The 22,671-nt window shown below is 39.0% G+C and overlaps 1 protein-coding gene across 1 annotated transcript; it reads left to right on the forward strand.

Annotated features, from left to right (window-relative positions):
• Window positions 1-8,439: 8,439 nt before the first annotated feature.
• On the forward strand, window positions 8,440-17,518 carry LOC149281074 (ras-related C3 botulinum toxin substrate 2-like). The gene is made up of 6 exons (XM_089499797.1): window positions 8,440-8,474; window positions 14,993-15,064; window positions 15,434-15,551; window positions 15,918-15,980; window positions 17,008-17,167; window positions 17,388-17,518. Exons 1-6 carry the CDS (start codon window positions 8,440-8,442, stop codon window positions 17,516-17,518), a joined length of 579 nt encoding a protein of 192 aa, XP_089355923.1.
• The last annotated feature ends 5,153 nt before the right edge of the window (window positions 17,519-22,671 follow it).

Below are 22,671 nucleotides of genomic sequence, written 5' to 3' on the forward strand. Positions count from 1 at the left end.
TGTGTCTTTGTCTATCTCCCCTTGTAATTACACAAACTTGTTTCAAATCTTTCTGCAATTTTGTAATTAACAAATTCTTAATTTCTAAGCAATCCGACAAATCAGAAATCTCTTCAGTTAATAAATCACATTTAGGACATTCCTTTTCTATTGCACACACATTGTGCATCTCATTTTTAACCATGTCACTACTCTGTGAATTACTTTGACTAACATCATTATTAGTCAGATTATCACCACCATCAAGTAATGTATTAAAAATCTTAATCATTTTCATTACATTTCTCAACTTTTGTTTCTCCTTATTCCCAGAAAATATCTTTTTGTCTATCTTATTATTTGCATCTTCACACTGACGCCATAAATCATGCCACAAAGCTGAATCACTAGCCGTATAAGGAACAAACGTAAATTCAAGTTTACTTCCGGAAGACAAAGTATTAATAAAATCCATACTTACCGTAGATCAGTTGCTTGCTCAATCTGCTCTCACTACGATACACGGTTCTGGAATGCTCTTGCTTCTCACCACGTGGTCTGGTAATGGTCTGGTAGTGTCGAATTACACTTTCTTCTGATCACACTGCTAGGTTTTTTTTTTTTTAGTCAGAGGATCTCTTTGATCTCTTCAGACAACTGCACACTATCCCCCCTTTGTCGGAAGAGGAAAAGTAAAAAACAAACGTGCAGTAAAGGCTCGCCGTAGAAAACTGACTAAAGACTGGCTGGCTCGTCAATTTGTTAGAATATTCTTTGTCTTGAATATCTAAGCTTCTCCAGTGATCAAACAGCAATCAAGACCACAGCTTCTATGTCTTATTAATAAGGTTTATTCGATAACAAATTATCAATTCATACAATACCAATGCTGGAACAAATGTTGATAAAAGGTACTGTAGGCTAAGTATCTTGGTGAGATGAAGATGAGAGCGTGGAAAGAGCGTGGAAAGAGACCTTGTCCTTGTAGTCATGCCAATTTATACCCCTTTACATTTGGTTAGGGTATACGTAAAGGAATCCTATTGGAACAGTAATATGATACACCGGCATTCCACAGAAGACCCTCTAAACTACGTCACTTAATTGATACCATATGTTCCTAGCACTCAAGTTGCATTCAGGCCTAAAATGTGCAGAACAAAATAAAAGTATAAAAATTATTTCTTACAATGGGGCAAGCTATTAAGATGCTTTCTGTTCTTGGTTGAGCACACCTCTTTGTATGTATATATTTAATTAAAAACAAAGACACTTTAATCCCTTATCGACCAATGACATACCTACGATCACTTTCTTCGCTTAAATGGTGTTATTGTAATGCCTCACTGTCGATGCATTCAGCAACACCAAGATCAGCATCAGGAGCCCCATGTGGCCCCTCCCCATGGTGTCATTGTTCACCATACACTGTATGGCGATGGACGCCCATTTTAAAAGAGCTTCAATGGTGTCACTGAAATGCCTCAATAGTGAATACAAGTGAGAAAAGGTACTGTTTTTTTTAATTGTTCATCATATTTTATTACTTTTTGTTATAAGAAATTAGATGACATGATCAAATAAATGGTATCTGAAGAAAGCCCTTCTTGTCCCGAAAAAAATAATATTAAACTCGTGTGGGTACACTAAATGGAAAGAAAATTTTGGCTAACCACTAGCACTGCAAAATTGTTAAAAAAAAAAAAAAAGCCTTGGTCACGAAGGGTGCAAAAAAATAAAAAAACAGCCTGGTCCTTAAGGGGTTAAAGAAGCATGTCATTTAAGTGTTAGTGACAAAGTTATAAATGAAGTAGATCAGGTGCTTTTGCACATGCAAGCCGCTGGATATGTCTGGATATGTGCATAAAAATGGAGTTTGTTGGCTGCACGTATCCAGTCGCCGGCCGCACTTACATCATCAGGCGCCTGCTGGCCTTAAAGTGCCAGGGCCGAATTGTCATTACTAGCCTGGCCCTAAAAGTATTAGTGTGTGTAAAAGATTCAGTTATATCTTCCTTTTGGAAACAAAGCAAGACTGTACAGTAAATGTTATTCTTGAATGATTTTGAATTTGTCAGTTTTATCCATCTTATAAATCTTTTACACATTCCATCAGGACGTGCACTTTGTAACTTTGTAGGCAACTGTCTCTGGGCCCAGGGCTAGTAAAGTATGCATGAGCAGGGATAAAAACTGCATCTGTGAACATGACAGGAGTAAAGAATCACAAGCACCGTGCACCAGGGAATATTGTAAAGCATAACTTTAATACATATACAAAAATAAAAAAGTACTTTCAAATCTGAGTCAACAAATCTACAGTGTCTCTGAGAGAAAACATTATCAGTGGATATTTCTTCCCAACTGGCAATATGGACGAATTGTTCCAGATTTAACCTTTCATAAACATAGAAAACTCTAGAAGCTGTACTTATGTGATTTGGATTTGTTCATAATTTGTAGTTGGCACTTACTGCAATATAGCCTTTTATATTAAATATTTAAGACATTTTTATTTTTTTACTGGTTAATTAAAATATTACAATGTATGGGTAGTTTTAATATTTACATTTAATTAAGCTAATAGCTATGAAGGTGACAGTTCTCCTTTAATTTTATTAAACGGAAATTCCTGTGTCCCATGTAGCCTCACCAGCGACGAATGCATATTAAAGTAGTTTGTAAGGACATTAAAGGAACGCTTCAGCCATCATATGCACTTCAGTGAGTGTATGTTCTGCAGAATCTCGCAAAAGCATTTGCCCCACCTCTTAGCTAAATGTCCTGCAGGTGATGCATATCCTGTGCTGGTTTGACCCCAGTGAGCATGTGTAAAATCTTCCCATTGATTTAAAGGGAGCACTTTGCAGCCACTTACTAGCTGCTTAAGCCGCTTGATTTCATTGGAAGTATTTTACTGTCGCTCAGGGCTGGACTGGTGAAGACAGGCCAGCCCTGAGACTTATGGCGCATGGCCAGGCATATCTAGCCAAAGTCTGCACATTGTGGCACCAGAGGCATAACTAGAAACCACAGGGTCCTTTTCACAGAAACTTCAACAGCTGGTCTGTGCCTTCCTTGCCACTCCTTTCAACATACACTCTGCACACATACACACACTTACACAAATTACACGCACTTACTCATACTCGCTAATAAACACATACACATTTATTCTAACACACATTCCATCTCACCCCACTTACACATCCATGCTCACACACACACATAAGTACACATCCATTCTTACACACACACACAAGTACACATCCATGCTCAAATACACACTATACATATATACAAACACATACACATACATCCTGCTCGGCTCCACTTACCTCTCCAGCAGCTATCTGTCCAACTGCTCGCACACTCTGTTTCACTGCCGGGTCGTTTGACATAACGTGACCCCTGATACGTTCCTGTCTCCCCGTGTTGGTTCAAAATAGTTTAGAAAGGGCTCTTTCGACTATTTTTGAATCGGTATGAGGCGGCAGGAACAAGGGGCTGCAGGGGTCACCCAGCAAGGGCCCCGTCACAGCTGTGATCGCAACGACCCCTGTAGTTATGCCAGTGTGTGGCACCCGATCTGCCACTGAGAGCAAGAAGCCCACTGGGCATTAAGCTTAAGCAGCCAATCAGTGGCAAGATATTTCAGATCATGGAGGAATAAAGAAGACTTTTAGCATCTTCTGTATTTTACAGCTTCTGTGTCAGGTAAGCATTTTTTTGTTTTATTTTGGAGGAATACGTATTAAAGTCCTCACACAGCACTTTTATATTCTTCTATCATAAGGCTGCCCCTTTACAGTGCTTACATTCTTCAACCTGTTAAAAAAATGAATAGGCACTTACTTTTAGAACAAGCTGCATCTCCAAAGCTGCAATACAATTCCCTCTCCATGGTCTAGGTTTTAAACCACGTTTTGGCCTCTTCAAGCAGCAAATCAGGGAAGAGCTCCCTTTGATACCAAAGACAATATTTTGATGCCTGTATACTTGGGGGTCTTATTAACCCCCTATTGAACTCTAATCAAGCCAGTGCGGGAGCTGAATGGTGGTAAATATATGCCATGGGTTTAGCTGTCTTTGGTCGAACACATATCCTGCGAGACAAAAATCTATCCATGAATTTAAAATAGGGCCACAACAAAATTTAAATTGACCGTATTGTCAGATGCAATAAACGTGCATATGTGTCTCTTTAAAAATTTGAATCATATATGGTCTGAACAGTATAGGGAGAGCAGAGTTTATTTAATACTCCGTTTACATCCATAGTAGTTTTGTTATGGATAACATTAACAGCTCTAAAGAGCCATTGGGTTAGGTAGAGAATTATAACTGTAATCTGTGGGATAATTTAGAAACAATCTCAGTAATACACGTTTCTGTCTTGCAAATATAGGCCACACAAGTTCTATAGTCCAGGTTTATGTTATATTTGTAATTTATTTTTAGTTATGTCATTTCATTTGGCCGTTGTGGACTTTTTATTATGATAGAACACTTAAAGGGGGAGCCGTTGCCAACACAGTTTTAGAAAAGCTAAATGCACTAATTAAAACTGTCTATTTAGCATTTGCCATTTCAACCAGTGCATTTGTTTTGGAGGCATTAGGTTAAAAGTTAACCAAAGAGAAGCTAAGGTCGGTGGAAATCTGTGGCAGGGCCATTATCTGATTAATTACCTGTGCCTAAGTGTGCCTCTGTCTTCTCAATCAGATCTTTAGTTCATTGTATTTAATGCTTCACAGTCCAACCTCAATTTGAGGGGCGAAATTAAAATGTATATAGTAGAGTATAACAAATTTTCAATCGAAAGCCATTTATTGTTTTGACTTTCATCCAAGGCTAACCCTAACCAATATTCTATTTACTAGCCCCTGAAATGTTTCTTCAAACTGGTTATTTCTCATAGACCTCATTAAGTGAAAATTCTACCCAAATAAAAGCAGAGTGTTATGTCCTTTTGGAATGTTTATATTTTTGTCACAATCTTTTTTGCTTATGTGTTTTGCTTAAGTTCCAAAGTTCATAATTAGAGAATAATCTAATTATAATTTACATTGTTAGCATACTTCATAGCATGTGATTTTTCAATTGCCACTACCAGACGTGGCATTCTCATTCTTGTAGAGTTCAAGTAAACGTATTTTGCTACCATTAGGACAGGGCTGTGGACACATAACTGGCTGTCAGAATATGACTGGCCAGAATGGAAAGGATGGCCAAAGGAGAAAAGTCTTCTAAGAACCACTGTGGGTGATGTTTTTGTTATAGCCTTTTATGTGAAATGTAGTGTGAAGTAGAATGTTCATTTGTTTGGATTCTTCCTATTAAGTAGTTTTACAAATATTATCACCACAATGTTGTCAAGGATAAGGAGGCATTGTTTTTTATATTAAGAAAACACTGCTTCATAAAGACTTATTAATGGCCTCCTAACACGTAGACAAACAATTTAATCTATGTTCCTTCCTTTCTTGCTGTGGTTGTTCCTCAGACTCTAAACTTAACTCATTAGGTTTGGGGTTAAAATGAGCTTTGGTGATATTTTTAACATATTATTCAATGTACCAGAAGGTGGCAGTAACACAATACCATAAGTGATTCTTTACATTGGAAACATATTCATTTTAATCCAGCAAATCTACAGCTATTTGAAAATTATCTTTCTATTAATTGGCTTCTGATATCACAGCAGTGTATGCAAAACTTAAATTTTATTGTCCCTTTCAAGATACTAGTAATTTTTTTTTATTTCAACAAGAATACTGTTTCTTGCAGTGATTTCATCTAAGTTTAATGCACACTTTTAAGGGAAGGATCCACTGCTTACATAATGTTACATTATTGCTTGTTACTGCACTGTGGACTAAGTTGACTTTTGATAAGTAATCAGTAATAACTAAATCAAAAAGCAATTTCTTTCTATAGACACATCTACTAAGCACTGTGTAAATTGTTGGCCGTATATAAATACAAGATAATAATAAATACTTTTATTTTTACAATTGGAATTTGTTAACCAGCAAATCTATATCCGTTTATGAACTAACCGCTCAATGTATTCGCTTGTGCTGCTTCTATTACAGTCGTGTATATTTTCCCTTTCAAGGTACTATATCTTTTCATTTTGTGGAAAAATACAGTTTTCCTCAGTTTTTATTCCACTTCCACTGAAAGCTTTTAAGGAAAGTATCCATTGGTTACCATTCTTGCCATTTTACTTCGGATTTCTTCCACAAATTAGGTCCCACTGATAAAATCCCATGATTTATGTTTGACATCCCTTGAGTGAGATAAGTAGGATAAGCTCAGGGCCGGCCCATGGCAAAATGCCGCCTGGGGCGAATTTTAAAATGCCCCCCCCCTTATCTACCCCTCCTCTCCCTCCGTCCCTGCCGCCCCCCCCTGTACTTACCTTTCCGCAGTCCTGCGGCGAGTCTCCCTGTTCGGTCTCGGTGCCGGCTTGTAATGCTGAGCGCCGGAAATCTTCTGGCACTCAGCATTACAAGCCGGCACCGAGACCGAACAGGAAGACTCGCCGCAGAGGAGAGAGAGAGAGGGGCGCCGAGCGGGTACTGACAGCTTGGTAAGCGAAAACCACTCGGTGCCCCTTTCTCTCTCTTTCGCTTTAATAAAAATTTAAAAAAAGGGCTTGGGGCGGCAAAGTGCCGCCCCTTCAAAAGTGCCGCCTGGAGCGGTTGCCCCACTCGGCTCCATTATCGGGCCGGCCCTGGATAAGCTCCTACTTTCTCCATGGGGAATGGCACAGGCAGCCCAGTTCAACTTTTGTTAAATGCTGCCATCTAATGGTGACCTCTTCCCAAGCTGGGCAACTAATAAAGTGGCCAGTGAGTGTATATGCCACTGTTTAACAGTTTGGGTCACTTATCTGTTTTCATGGAAAACAAATACATTTTTAGCTGTGCTAAAAGGGCTTTCTAATGATCAATTAGCCTTGGATTAAACTTGGATTAACCAGCAAAATGTGCCTTTGGAACATAGGAGTGATGTTTGCTGATAAAAGGCCTCTGTAAACCCATGAAGATACTCCATTAAAAAATCAGCCATTTCAAGTTACAGAAGCCATTTACAACATTAACAATGTCTGTACTGTATTTCTGATCTTATTTTAGTGGACAAAGTTAGCTTTTCTGTTACAAACAAGTACATTTCTAAGTGACTATTGAATCGTAGTTTTACATTTTATGATGTGAAAACCACTGGGAGCTGCATCCTTAACATCCTTCTGCCATTGATATATCTCCCCCTGTTGAATTATTCCTTTTGATTTGAGATGGAGGAAGATGAGTTTAGAAATTAATTTATTACATTTATGCTGTAATCTGTCTATAAACTCACATAACCGAGGTTAAACAATGCCTTTACTTTTAAAGAAACAGTAATATTTTTTATATATCTGTTTAATTTAAATGTTAGGTCCCTAACCTTTTTCTTGTAAAATGCTCTGTAGAGATACTTGGCTCCAACTTCTTAGACGGGGTAACAAATTAGGCTGTTTACCAGTGCTGTTGGCATTGGGTGGGTTCAAACTTGGATCCTACTGAAGTGAAGAATGCATTGGGACTGCACATGCAATTTACAGTTGACAAGCAAATGAATGGTATTTGCAAGTGAAACACAGCTTGTTTTCTCGAATGAAAGTCATCAATGAGGCAAGCACTGTTTGCCTGAAATGTTGTTTTCCTCTAAACCAAGCATTTCTAAAACACTGACTGTAAAATACAAAAAGCAAAAGCTATTATTGGTAGTTTTAAAGAGCAGATAGTTCCCATATTTGTAACAATCAGAGTAAAGTGTTAGGGAAATAAGCAACCATATTGGTTATTATGAGCTGTCTCAAAAGAAGGAAAACTTTAATTAAACTATTTTAATGTATGTACAATAAAAACATCTTACGTTTAACATTAAATTTGATTGACTTTTTTAGTAAACATGAACTACCTTTTCTACAATAAGTGCTTAATCAAGCAGATGTATGTGGATGCTCAAAAACAAGATAAAAGGAAAACAAAACACAACACCAATATGACTTTAAAATGCATCTTTCGAGAGATTAAGTTATTAAGGACATGTAAGCAATAAAGATAGATTATTTCTACTTCCCAAAAACTTGGAGTGTATGACCAGGCTCAAAAAGTAGTAAGCATGGTTTCTCTGTTTACAGAAAAGGGCAGTGAGAAGAAAATATAAAAATTGGTTGATCCTTAGTGCATACTGTCTGACAGTTGTTGATAGTTGGTAGCTGAAGGGTTACTTTTTTAAGTTCCTCTATGGTTGAGCAAATATCTTTTCCTGTTTCATAACATTGCACTTTTGTGGTTTGTTCTCTAGCTCTCTGCCTATCTATTTTTCTTGCTAGTTCCTTTTTCTCTCTGTGATAGCTGTAGACTTGAACAGAAGATCCTCTACTTTACCTAGCTAGTCGCTATGCAGGCCATCAAATGTGTGGTGGTGGGTGATGGGTAAGTGGCAAATTTAAGGGACATCTAACTTGTCAGGGGCCTGTTAAGGGAAATGTGAGAGTACCTTGTAATTAACAGAGAAACAGCTTTTCATAGTGATGTATACGTTATGACTTCCAGTCCATGGTTTGCAGCCTTCTCTATTTTTCCTGTAAACCAGAAGCTTGATTGACGGTTTGCGAGGAGGGCCCTCCTTACCTAATTTATCGGTTTGTCTTAGTCTGTCAATTCTAGTCTCGTCATATCCCTTGAATATATGTATTGCATGAAGCGCCGCGTAAATTGTTGGCACTATATAATTAAAAGATAGAAATAATAATAATCCTGCTCTTTATGGATTTATTATGCTTAGAGGAACTGATGTAAATATATTAATTCAGATTGAAAGTAATAACGATGTGTGCAGGTGCTTGGAAATTAGGGTTGCCATATTTTCCCTGACACATCTATTTTTACATGTTGTTGGCCACCACCTGTGTAATGATTCCTTGCATTATGGGATAAGTGTAAGCTTGTTTAAGTAATTGATTCACCATTGTGTGTATACACAAGTGTAGTAGGGCTGTTGATCCTCAGCTCAACCGTTTGGCACTTCCTCTTCTTTCTGTCAGATATCACATTGTTGCATGTTGGTAGCTAATCTGATTTTATATCAGCTTGTCAACATGCAGAAAAAAATCATCCAATCCCTGCTAATTTGCAGTAAAATTCATGTGCTATGTCCTTTTAGGGAAAAAAATCTTTGTTTCCTAGATTAATTAGGTTTGATATAAACTGGGAAATAATGCGAAAAATGTATTTGCACTTGTACCCTTATCATGTGAAGTGATACATGACTTGTCTTTAAAATAATAGTTTGCCCTAAGTAAAGTGTAAGCTGTTTATAAAGTTGTTACATAGCAAAACTGTAACAAGTAGGAGGGGACATGGCCAAACGCTGAGCCTCTGTCCAGACAAAGGAAACTTACCTGGAGAGTGTTGGAAGCACTACTTCACCTAGAGACTCAGGGTCAAACCTCGAGAATTCCCAGGTATGAACCCAGGTCATTCATAAGGTTAAAGCAATCTAGTTTCTAGATGAAGTTGAAGGGTAATAGTAAACTGCACTGCCAACTTTCTGCAACATTACACAATATTCATAAATGGGTTCAAGTTAAACCTAAAAAAGCAAAACAAAGCTTACCTTGAAGGCAGAAAAAACAGTCTTTTGTTAAGAAAATAAATATTTTCCTCTTACTTTTCTGCCCAGGGATCTTTACATTGTTGACACTCAGTGTTTATCAAAAATAAAAAAAATAAAACTGTGTTTTTCATGTAGAAAGCCAGCTGGAAGTGTACTCCATTCAGTTCTTGGGGTCAGGGCCGAATGAAGAGCATCATGGGCCTGGTACTGAGGATTTTGATGGGCATTTTATGGAAATAAATAAATTAGAATAGACATAATCCTAAAATGTCTATATATACTGTCTATGTACTGGATAAAGATGCATAGGCAGATAGCATAGGATATAATCTTATGTAAAGGGACTGGGAGCCCTTCAGTACACTAACAAAAATGCAAATGTAAATTCAGTGCGACTAATCCTTTTTAATAAAATATGCAGATTAAAATAGAGTGAATAATACAATACCTTTACATTTTCACTCACTGATTTCTGGGCCTAGAACGTTTTGTCCAATCAAGTGGTCTACAAATTAAGGACGGTGTTTTACCTCTGGATAAGTAAAAATTAAATAGTTACATTTATTCCTACAGTAAGTTAAGTGCCAGGAAACAGATGACCAAATATACATACACCAGCACAGGCTCTGCCACACCGACACCCAAACACACACACACCAGGACAGCTTCTGCCACACCGCCACCCAATTACACACACACCAGGAGAGGATCTGCCACACTGACACCCACATCCGAATGGGCTAAGCTACAAAATATATGTACTTTCCACACTGTTTTGTTGTTTTTGTACCCTTGAGTATCGCCCCCAGTCATCCCTATGTGTAATTATGCCTCCAGCCTACCCCTCCCATTAGTATTGATATATGTGATGACCCCAGCTGCCCCCCTAATTTATTGATGCCACCAGCCCCCACGTGTATTTTTGACCTCCAGCCAGTCCTCCGTTGTGTATTTTTGCCCCTAGCCAGCCCACATTGTGTATTTATCCCACCAAACAGCCCCACATTGTGTATTTATCCCACCAGACACCCCCCCTTTAGTATTGATTTATGTGACGCCCCCAGCCAGCACCCCCTTGTGAATTAATGCCCACACACCCTTGTGTATTGCCCCAGCCAGCCCCACATTGTGTATTTATGGCACTCAGCCCCCCCCCTTATTATCATGTCAGCGCTACTGATACCCCAGTATACTTTAATTTTTACCTGACTCCTTGACTGCCTGCTCCGTGCCCTTGTCTGATTAATGCTCCACGTTACGTTTCATCTTCAAGAGGGCAGGACGAAGAGCCTTGCTGAGACATTAGGTAGACTGGGCATGGTTTATACAACAGGAAACAGGAACAGATTAACAAAATTAACACACAACACAATGGCAAAGGCATTACACAAAAAACAATGGCACCAAACGAATATCCTTACACAGATAACAATAGTGAATACACAGAGGAAGTCTGTAGATTAAGAATATATTAGACACCAGATCCTTGTCACCCTGATACCCCCAATGATCCTGATCCCCCAATGCACTGAAATTCTTCTTAAATGATCTACAGTATATGTTAATGTGTGATATGGAGAAATGTAGAGATTGTTTCTGTGCCTAGAAAACACACTGTTGCTAGCATGTTATATGTAGTTTATTTCTGGCCGTCCTACCCTTTTTTCTAACTAGGGGCACCATCCTGTAAAAATTATCTCAGCCACCTTGTGTGCTTCTCCATGGCTGGGGGTGAGCAGAGATAAATATTCTGACCCATAACTCTGCCACTTGCTGCTTCTAGTAGTTGAACATTGCCCTTACGAAATAAGTAATACTGCAGTTTTTTGGACATGAAAAAACTGCAATACTGCACTTTTACTGCACATTTATTGCAGTTTTACTGCATTTGTACTTCACTGTACTGCAGTTTTACTGCAGTTATTTTTGTATGGAAGTACAAATGCAATAAAGCTGCAGTACATTGAAGTAGAACTGTAGGTTTGCACTAAATGTGCAGTAATACTGCAGTACAACTGCAGTACAGTGAAGTACAAATGCAGTAAAAGTGCAGTAATACTGCAGTAAAAGTGCAGTATTGCAGTTTTTTCATGTCCAAAAAACTGCATTATTACTTCAGAAAAACTGCAGTAATTTTTTTGTAAGGGTGTGGACTCCCAGGATATGAGATAGCCCAACACTCCACTTTGTGATTTGACCAGACCAGCACAGATCTCTACTCTTGTAGCTGCACACAGTCTGGGATTTGTTAAACTCTAAACTATTGGGATTACAAGCAGTTCTGCATTTCCAAATCAAATGCAGTATGTGATCCTTTTGATGATGTCTTCCTAAGCCATGAAAGGGTGATCACATAACTCATTTTTTTTAAGGACACATTTATTTCATATTGCTGACCAAAACTAAACTGCTATCCTGCAATATTTAGGATGCGTAACTAAGTAGTTGATTCTCTGTAAGTTTATACATCCCACTTAGTTAAAGGCAGCACCTTACAGATGTCCTGGAAAAAAATGGCCAGTGTGGTCACCCTGTTCAGCTACCATGTTCAGTTATAACTACTAAGTCTTCTTTTACGTTCACTCAAAGCTGGAAACATCTACAAATTATATCTGAAATATTACAAAGTCTTCTTTAATTTGATCAGGGAATATTTCTATTTTGCATTTTAATTGTAATTAAACAAATGGGTTATTTTCCTGCAGGACACTATTTTTGACAAACCTTTCCCCGTACCAGGAAGTATCTGCCATATTTATCTCATCCTGTGTGGGCATGTATTGAATGCGTCAGAATTTCCATCTGAGTTTAACAACCGCCTTTTATCTTAATGTCTTTTTGCCCTTGATATAACTTCCTCTATTTATTTATATTTGTTTCCTTTTTATTCCTTTATTTTCTTATTATTACTTCCTCTAACTATTCTTTTTTATAAACTTTTCTCCTTCATTAAGCATCATCAATTTGAATGGGTTTTTTTTATTATTCAAGATGTCTTTGTTCTTTTATTCTCTCTCAATGCTTCCTTCCTGTCACTTATTATATCCGACTTCTAAACCTCTGCCTATTGCAGAGAGAAAGGTTCTGTCTGATTGGGATATCTAAAGTAGAATGTTCCGTGCAGCTGTCCAGGCAGTCTTTTCTATTCATAGTTTACTGTCAGTAAGCAGAAGATACACTTTGAAGTGGAATCGTTTTCCACAAATTACCTTCCAATTACAAAACTGATATAGAGGAAAATATGACATTTACCCCACTTCTGCAAGATAAAGTACTGGGTTGAAAAAGAACCTTTCAATCCTGTAAATATGTGTTTAAATCAAATTTTGTGATTGAGGGTTTTTCCTACTTACAACAAATGCTGTCAGCAGCACCAGCATTTAAGGTGTGTTACACAAACCACCATGCAAAGTGCTACCTTGCCTTCAAATATAGCGCAGTTCAGGAATTACACATTCTGTATCTAGTGAGCTCAAAATGCATCTAATGGGAACAGCATAACTCTAGTTTCTCTTTAACCATATTCTTTTCTTTAGGTTGTATATCTCTGCTTTCATCTCATGGGCTGTTTGCCCACCATAAATATTAGTTTTTAAACTTTGAGCTCTACTGGATTGTGTGAATTGTCTGGTGGACGGTGGAATGATGTATGTGTCTATTGTGACTATTGTGTAAAATAACCAATAAATAATATGATCTTAATCCCCAAATTACACTTTTCTCAAATCATATTAGCATACCTCCCCATAACTACATTTCGAAATGTGAAAGATGGACACTTTTTTTTTTTTTTAAATCTCGCGGAACTCACCAATACAAGCAATTGCACTTTAAAATGTCGGCCTTGCATCGCCGACACTTTGTTTTTGTCAGCAGACATACTACTTCCTTGATGCTGGCTTAGCATCATGGAAATTGCAGCACAATAAAGCTGCTGATGAAAAAGTTCCATTTTATTCAGTGGAACAAAACTTCTATTTCTTTATTAATTCATGTAAACTATTTTTTCATATTTAATAAAAGCTATGATTGAGATTTTTTTTTTTCATTTCCTTTTATTTGCCAACCTGCCCCCCCCCCCAGTTAGGCACATCTGCCCCCAGGCATGCCACTCTGTCCCCAGAAATACCTTATACCCCCTATATGACACTCTGCCTCCAGAAATGCCTTATACCCCCTATATGCCACTGTGCCTCCAGAAATGCCTTATACCCCCCTATATGCCACTCTGCCTCCAGAAATGCCTTATACCCCCTATATGCCACTGTGCCTCCAGAAATGCCTTATACCCCCTATATGCCACTCTGCCCCATGATATGTCTTTTAACCCCCTATATGCCACTCTGCCTCTAGAAATGCCTTTTAACCCCCTATATGCCACTCTGCCTCCAGAAATGCCTTATACCCCCCTATATGCCACTATGTCCCATGATATGCCCCTGGCAAATAGGGGTATAAGGCATTTCTGGAGGCAGAGTGGCATATAGGAGGTTAAAAGGCATTTCTGGTGGCAGAGTGGCATATAGGGGGGTTGAAAGGCATATCATGGGGCACTCTGCCTCCAGAAAAGCCTTATGCCCCCCATATAACCCCCCCGACTTCTGCTTCTGACTCCCTGGTGTCTGGTGGGGGCAGCGGGTGGAGGCCTGCGTTCATGAAATTAAAGGGGCTGTGGCCGTGCCTCAGCACATCCTCCCACATCTTAAAAGGGTTTGGACGAAGAGCTGAGGCACGGCCATTGGGCAGCGCGGTGCGTGCATGCCAGCCCCTTTAATTTCATTAGGCGCCGCCGGCCGGAAGAGGCTTTCAATCACGCTCGCAGCCACTCAGCAGCTGTTTCGATTGTTGGCCTGCCAGTCCGTCGCTGGCCTCACCCTTCCTCTACCCCTGCAAAGCGGGCCAGAGGAAGGGATAGACGGGATGGCAGGACAGAGACCCCAAATCGGGACTGTCCCACCTAAATCGGGACAGTTGGGGGGCATGTATTAGCTCTTATAAGTATCTCTCATTAATTGTACTTTATTAAATTACACTTATTTGTATAGCTCCAGCAGATTCTGTAGCGTTGTTACAATCAGTGGAATAATTTAAAGTCACACACAATGACAAACTGGTACAAAAAGGAGAAGCGGGCCCTGCTCTTATAAACTTACAATCTAAATGTAAGGTCAGAAGCTCTAGGCGTAACTAATGGTTGCATATCAAAGGGGCTTTTTAGTGAGGCACAGTTAAAGAGGTTGCTACAAATCCTATGGTTATCCATGTTAGCCTTTTAAAACTAAATTTATATTATTATTCTTATTTATACATTTTCCATTCTTGTGGTCACCCACAGAGCTGTCGGAAAAACATGCCTCCTGATCAGCTATACAACCAATGCATTCCCTGGTGAATATATACCTACTGTGTAAGTATATTACATTTGGTGGACTGTCAATGTAGATGCAGAACAACAAAGCATAAAATATAGAGATAAAAGCATACCTAATAAAATTTGCAAGGGCAGATGGGAAAGCTTATATTGTGTGGTAGATAAAGGATGGGAATATAGAGGAAAATAGTTGGATACATGAATCGTGTGGTGATAAAATTCTTAAGTACATGTAGTAAATGGTTTACTATGGCCAGTTCTCTTTAGTGAACATGAATAGTTTATAGATATGTTAAAATTGGAAACAATGGAAGAGTCTCATAGCAAATTCTAGTTGAGATTATTACTACTCAAAAATATTGTATTTTATTTATGTTCAGACTGCTAATGAATATTTTTGAACAGATTTGATAACTACTCAGCTAACGTGATGGTGGACAGTAAACCAGTGAATCTGGGGTTATGGGATACAGCTGGGCAGGAGGATTATGACCGACTGAGGCCTCTCTCTTATCCACAAACTGTATGTACAGCTCAAAGGCAGCATTACATATTTTATGATCTTATTTTTTCATGGTGTATGGCATGAATACATGCTATAAGTGAGTAAAATTATTTATTTGGAAAGCTTATAAAAGCTGCTTTCAGCAAAGCATTATCTTCTCCATTGCATGGACAGGCATAGTGGCAATATAGATGATTAATTCCCAATGGCACTTGAACCATTCTGCCTAACAGAATATCATTGTTCATTTTGAATCAATACACGTGACAGCTTGATTTATGTAAAAGAAAGTGTCAGATGTTTTCTACACTTGGACTAGAAAGCCTACAATTTCACTGAGGAAGCCAAATAACAGGCAACTTTTTATTTTACTTTATTTTGCAGGATGTATTTCTAATCTGCTTTTCTTTGGTGAGCCCAGCGTCCTATGAAAACGTTCGAGCCAAGGTCAGTATTATTCTGTTAGCTATTTTGGCTTTTGAGATTTCTAAATCTTCCTGCTCTATAATATTAAAGTCTATCCCCATTTAAATATTGCTTTCCTTGATGAGTCCAGTGTTCTATAGAAATGTTCATCTAGTGTAAAGAGTTGGTTTGTAAGTTATTAAAAATAATAGCACAGTTTGGGCTAGTTGTGTTACTATGGTTATCCACATAAAAACAACTAACCATTACAGTATTTAGAAACATTGTATTTATCAGACTTCTGCATTCAGATTTGTACACACTTCAATTTAACACATTTTGCCTACCGGTAATTTTTGCATTCATATAGATCTCCAAAAATGAGGAGGGAACAAAACAAATAAAAATTAACGCGAAACCTCTGAATATTAATTATCTATTCGTTCATTTAATTTTTCCTAACTTCACCGTTAGGAAAGTTAGTAGTGTAGTAGTATTTATTGAACTTGCACCCACGGAATAACATTTTTTGACATAAAACAATAAGGTCTATTCCCGAAAGCTTTCGATCCCAAAAGTACTTTCGATCACCATTGCTCCACAACTAAGAGTTCTAATTGCTGGATATGTGAAGTTGTCATGGAAACATCAAAGCATTAAGATTCAACTTGATAACGTTATCACTATTTCACAAAAATCAGATGATTATCAATGATTATAGAAAGATAAGTGATATGATTCCATATAAAAGAATAATATAAAGTTAAACAAAAATAACAGCAATAGCAAAATAAACAGAAAAAATAAAGAAACAAGAGAAAAATCAGATAGATGAACACAGGGAAAACTAAGGAAAAAAAAAAAATACCCATGTGAGGAAATCTATGTGATATGTTTGAGAGCAAGTAATGTTGCACAAGGACTAATGGAGAAAAGTATGAAGAAAATACACCAAAATTAGGATGAATTAAAAACAAAAGTCTGTATACAAAAGACATAACATTTGTGCAATTCATAGTAAAAATATACATGATTATCATCTGAGTATTGCTACCTTTTTTATCACCAGTGGTTCCCAGAAGTGAGACACCATTGTCCCAGTACTCCAATTATTCTAGTTGGGACCAAGCTCGATCTTCGTGATGACAAGGAGACTATTGAGAAACTGAAAGAGAAGAAACTGTCACCAATCTCTTATCCTCAAGGGTTGGCTCTAGCTAAAGAGATTGGTGAGTTTTGCACAAATCGCTGACATTAATCATAGCAAGATTTGAAACGTAATCAGCTATTGGATCGTGGTGGATGGTGTTGTACAGAAAACACTTAAATTATCCTTAGCCAAGTCTACATATTTTATAGATCTGTTTATTCTTTAAATCGCATGTAACCTTTATATTATGCTTGATTTATTCCCATGTGCGTTCTTTTTTCATGTGCTCTTTTTTACAGAGTCAGTGAAATATTTAGAGTGCTCAGCTCTCACTCAGAGAGGTCTAAAGACAGTTTTTGATGAAGCTATTCGAGCTGTGCTGTGCCCACCTCCTTCTCGACCCAAGAAGCACCCATGTAGTATTTTGTGAGGTGAGATGGTAGTTTTTTTATAATCAGTCTTTTAAGGGGTTTGGAATTATTTCTTCCCATTGTATATATAGCACAATTATATTTCAAGTGAAATGCATTTGGAGACATAATTACCGTATTTCCATTTCATTCATATGAAAGAATTTTGTTCACATGATTTTACTGGTATGTGGAGTATCTCACAAATTGAAATAACAAGTTTTTCGTCAAACGCAGTCTAGTTCTTCCTTCACAACATAAGCTTGTATAATACTGTTTTGTTGTTTGAATAATGTTTCTCAATTTTGTTAAAAAAACATATATTACTTATCTAAAAGAGATACACCAATGCATATGATAGGTTAGTGGCTCCTTACAGGAGATGTGTTCAGCCTAATACACATCTGGCTGCCTGTGCTTCTCTCTATACATATTAAAGCCATGTAACTGTGGGCCTTCATGTACTGCTTATTGACAGCAACCTCTCTCCAACATATAAATGTAACCACTAGACCCTTGCAAGCTCTGCAGTACTCCAACCCTTAGTTATATGTTTAGGAACGTGGTAATTTACAGTTGATCAATTATTCCCCACATTTCTTAGAATTAAATATATAGAAATATAGATTAAGCAGATTAGAACAATTTGGTCATTTTTCCTGATGTAAGACTATCCCATGCATGTTTAGATTCCCTCACTGTATTAGCCTCTACCACTTCTGGTGGGTGGCTGTTTCATTCATCTGGCACTCTCTCAGTAAAGTAAAACTTCAATTAAACAATTACAAATACTTATATGCTTTTTTACTGCAATCACAAGAGAGATGCCTCCTACAAAAGCAAGAGTTACAATATTTTACATTTTGCATCTGCAGTATGTATAAAGAATATCATCTCTTTGATGTTATTATTTTGTTTATGTGCTTCACTCTATTCTCTAGTCTGTTATTCTGCATGGCTTCCCACAATTGCCATTCACAGTGAATTGCTCTCTAAGAGCATAATCAATATCCAAGCTTGTGCTACCAAAATCCTGAGGTCAGGTGGTTACAGTCTATAGTCGGGACTGGGAAATCTATTAAGCATATGAACTGCTGCCCCTTTTCATAACTTGCCTCATAAGTTCTGAAAAACTGAGATTCTACACACTAGTGGTCAATAAAGTACCCCCAGTTAACATGAGTGTACAGCAACTTTGAGTTTTTAGACAAATGTGGTTATTTGTGCAAGCCAATATATCTAAATAGATATTGTGTTATTTGTTGAAGCTTGAGGAATGCCACCCATGTAAAATATATGCCTGTGTTTTGATTGCTAAATGGACCCTAGTGATGAATAATGCAAATATCAGTGTTATAAACCTTCCCTATCGCAATATACTCAACTCACCCACTTGAAGTTCTGTTAATGTAAATAATGCTCACACCAATCTGCTATTGAGTGTGATAAATTTCTGTGCTATTTATGTCTGATCAGTGACCAGGTTTTGCTCCTTAGCTTACAACGGGGTTATTTATGTGGACCTTATATGCCAGAAAGGCATATGTCTATGAAAAGAAATGTCAGAACACTCCAATTGTGATAAGATTCATCTAGCTCTACACAGAATATAGCTCACACAAGTTACAATAAAACTAATTCCAACACTCATCGTCTATTGATTCTGCCAATATCCTCTTACTTAGTAACATATAAACATAAAATGCGGTGCCAGATAACCATCTGCCTCATCTAATCTGCCCTTTTTCTACCTGCTGTAAAAAGTCTGCCATTCTGACTTGGGCCAGCCTGCTATGGGAGGTAGGAGCGCAGTAGGGTCAAGTTACCCAACCCCAGAGTAGCAATGTAGTAGCTCACAACACAAAACAGACTCCTGGTAAAAGTGAGTGTATGCAAGTGAGAGAGTGTATGAGGCTGGGGGCAACTTGGCTTTACTTGCCCGCCAGATCAAAAGGCTCTAGTCCTTCCCTGTTCAGAGTATACTTAGTCATTGCTTTTGTCTTATGTTCAGGATACCCTCATCTTTAAATAATTGTTTGTATATTACACTCTTGTGCATTAAAACTAGTTGTGCCGCAAGGCAATTACATTTTATTCTCAATGAAGAAGTACTTCCTAACCATAAATCTAAATCTTTGCCTCTGTGTTTAGCAGGAAATCAGAAGAGAATTTTACAAATTTTGCCAGAAGAAGCATGTACACCACTAACCAAACTTATCAGTATGGCATCACAACAAATACCCAAGTTGTTACTCATCCCCCATGTTGTCGCATATTATCTGCTGTTCTGCTACATGTGTGTAAAATATGTAATTGTTTGCTTCATCCCTTTCCCAAAACATTTTTGTTAACATTTTATTTTATTTCAAAATATAAGCAATTCAAAAATAAATATTTTGTATTACTGGATTTTTTTAAAATGGGTCTTCCCTGGGTTCCACTGACATAGGGTTTAGTCCAACAATTGACCCCCTGGGCTAGTCCAAAATTGTTCACATAGAATTATGGAGGAGAGTGAAGGAGGGAGGGAGAAAGTAAGGGGAGAAGAAGGAAAAGTGTATTTGAGAATATATGTATGTATGTATGTATGTGTGTGCATGTATGTGTAAGTGTGTGAGCATGGATGTTTGCATGTGTGAGCACGGATGTGTATGTGAGCATGGATGTGTGAGCATGTATGTATACATTTTTGTGTGTGAGCATGCATGTGTATGTGTAAGGGTGTATGAGCATGTATTTCTAAGTGTGTGTGACCATGGATGTGTATGTGTGCGTGTTAGTATGTGTGAATATGTAACAGATTGATATTAAGAGGAGGAGAGAGATGAAGAGAAATAGAAGAGATGAGATAAATAAAAAGGGCGATACAATGAGAAAGAGGGATCAAGGGAAAGGGGGAGTGCTAAAAGAGAAAAGGGAGAGTTATGAAGATAAGGGCGAGAGAAAGAGGAGGGGCGATGATACAGAGAAGGGAGATATGTCAATGAATAGTCTTGAATGAAAAAATCAATTTGAAAATACATTGTCCATTTATGTTACGTTGCGTAATTACAATTTTGCGTAAATAGCGGAACATGAAGGTGGATCAAGAATATTGGAAGTCATCTGATTCATGTTCTGTAGAAAGCTTTACTGGCACTAATTGGTCACTTCTGGGAAAGCAGGATAGTTTCTCTTTTTATTATGACCTCTCAAGGGTAGTGGGCCCTTTTATCTTTTGGAAACTTGGTTTGATACTTATCTAAAATTTCTAATATAAACGCCCTCTGCAAACAGCCTCCCCATATGCTTATAATCCTGACCAAAACATGGTTCCTGAGGATTTCTATCTAGATGCTCTTAACCTAGGATATTAGTTAAAGTCAGCTTAGATCAGCCACAAAGCAGTAGACCATGCATATTCAAAAAGTGGTGCTGCCAAGTGCTGAAGCGTGCAAAAATCATCTGTCCTCTGTAATCGTGCAACGCCATTGCAGCCAGTAGCATGTAGGAGAGCCCTGTTCTGAGCAGGAGTGGGTCATGACACAATGTGCGTCTGGAGCTTCATGGAATGGTTTTCTATGGTGATTAGCTGCACACAAGCCGAAAATCCCAAACAGCAACGCCAAATGTCAGCTGGAGTGGTGTAAAGTATAGCCCTGCGCAGGATGGCTTTTTTAATCCCGCTCCCGCCCGCACCCGCTGTTTTTAATCCCGCTCCCACAATGTGGGTGTTCCGCTCCCGCCACATTTGTGGCCAATCCCGCTGGCTCCTGCCACATTTGTGGCCAATCACGCCCGCCTCCTTACCTGATTTCCCGCGCAGTCCCGCAAGGCTGCCCTCGAGCTGTTCCCTCACAGAATCTCTTCTCTTGTTCTGCCCAGGAACAAGGCGGAGTCACAGGAAGTGACGTCACACCACGTGACTCCGTTTTGTTCCTGGGCGGAGCAAGATAGGAGACACTGTAAGGGAGCAGCGAGAAGGCAGCCTTGTAGGACTGCGCGGGATTACCAGGACCCGCAGCCCCAGCAAGACCGCCCGCGGGGCCCGCCTCCCAATGCAGTCCCCTAGTGTAAAGTATACTGCCACTGTACTCTAGAGCATGTTCTCTGGAGTGGTGAATAACATTTCACTATCTGAAAGTCTGATGGATGAATCTGGGATTAGCAGAAAAAGATAAGTGCCAAGTGTTTGGTAGAGGAGATATATGGGCTTTAGTTCGCATGAAGGGCAATGTAGACAATTATATGCTTCTAACTTTGTGGCAGTAGTTTCAGGAAAGCTCTTTCCTGTTGCAGTATGAATATGCCCTGTTCACAAAGCAAGGTCCATAAAGACTAGTTTGATATGGAGGATCTCCTGCACAGAGCCCTGACCTTAACACCTTTGGAATGAATTGGAAGACTGATTGCGAGCCTGGTGTTCTTGTCCAACATCAGTGCTTGACCTCACAAATGCTCTTGACACACTCCAAAATCTTTTTTTGGGGAGGGGGTTAAAGGCATATCATGGGACAGAGTGGCATATAGGGGTTAAAATGCAATTCTGCAGGCAGTGTGGCATAAATGGGGTTGAATATCATGGGGCACTCTGCCTCCAGAAAAGCCTTATGCCCCCCATATAACACTAACCCCCCCCGACTTACCACTGCTTCCTGATGTCTGGTGGGGGCAGCGGGTGGAGGCCATGAAATTAAAGGGGCCGGCGTACATGCACTCTGCCGCCCAATGGCCGTGCCTCAGCACTTTGCCCCACGTCTTAAAAGGGGTGGGACGAAGAGCTGAGGCACGGCCATTGGGCGGCGCGGTGGGTGCACGCCAGCTAGCCAACATTTAAAACAGCCATTGAGCGGCTGCGAACGGGATTGAAAGCCTCTTCTGGCCTGCTGGTATCCCGTTGGGCCAGCCCGGCCCTGGCCTCACCCTTCCTCTGCCCCTGCAAAGCACCTAAATCGGGACAGTTGGGGGCATGATGCCACTCTGCCTCCAGAAATGCCTTATACACCCCTATATGCCACTCTGTCCCATGATATGTCTTTTAACCCCCTATATGCCAGACTGGCATATAGGAGTATAAGGCATTTCTGGAGGCAGAGTGGCATAAAGGGGGTAGAAAGCATTTCTGGAGGCAGAGTGGCATATAGGAGGGTCTAAGGCATATCAGGGAGGCAGAGTGGCATGCCTGGGGCAGATG

Source organism: Sceloporus occidentalis, unplaced genomic scaffold (assembly GCF_023333645.1).
Source record: "Sceloporus occidentalis isolate IW3139 unplaced genomic scaffold, rSceOcc1.0.p SCAF_139, whole genome shotgun sequence".
NCBI lineage: Eukaryota > Metazoa > Chordata > Lepidosauria > Squamata > Phrynosomatidae > Sceloporus > Sceloporus occidentalis.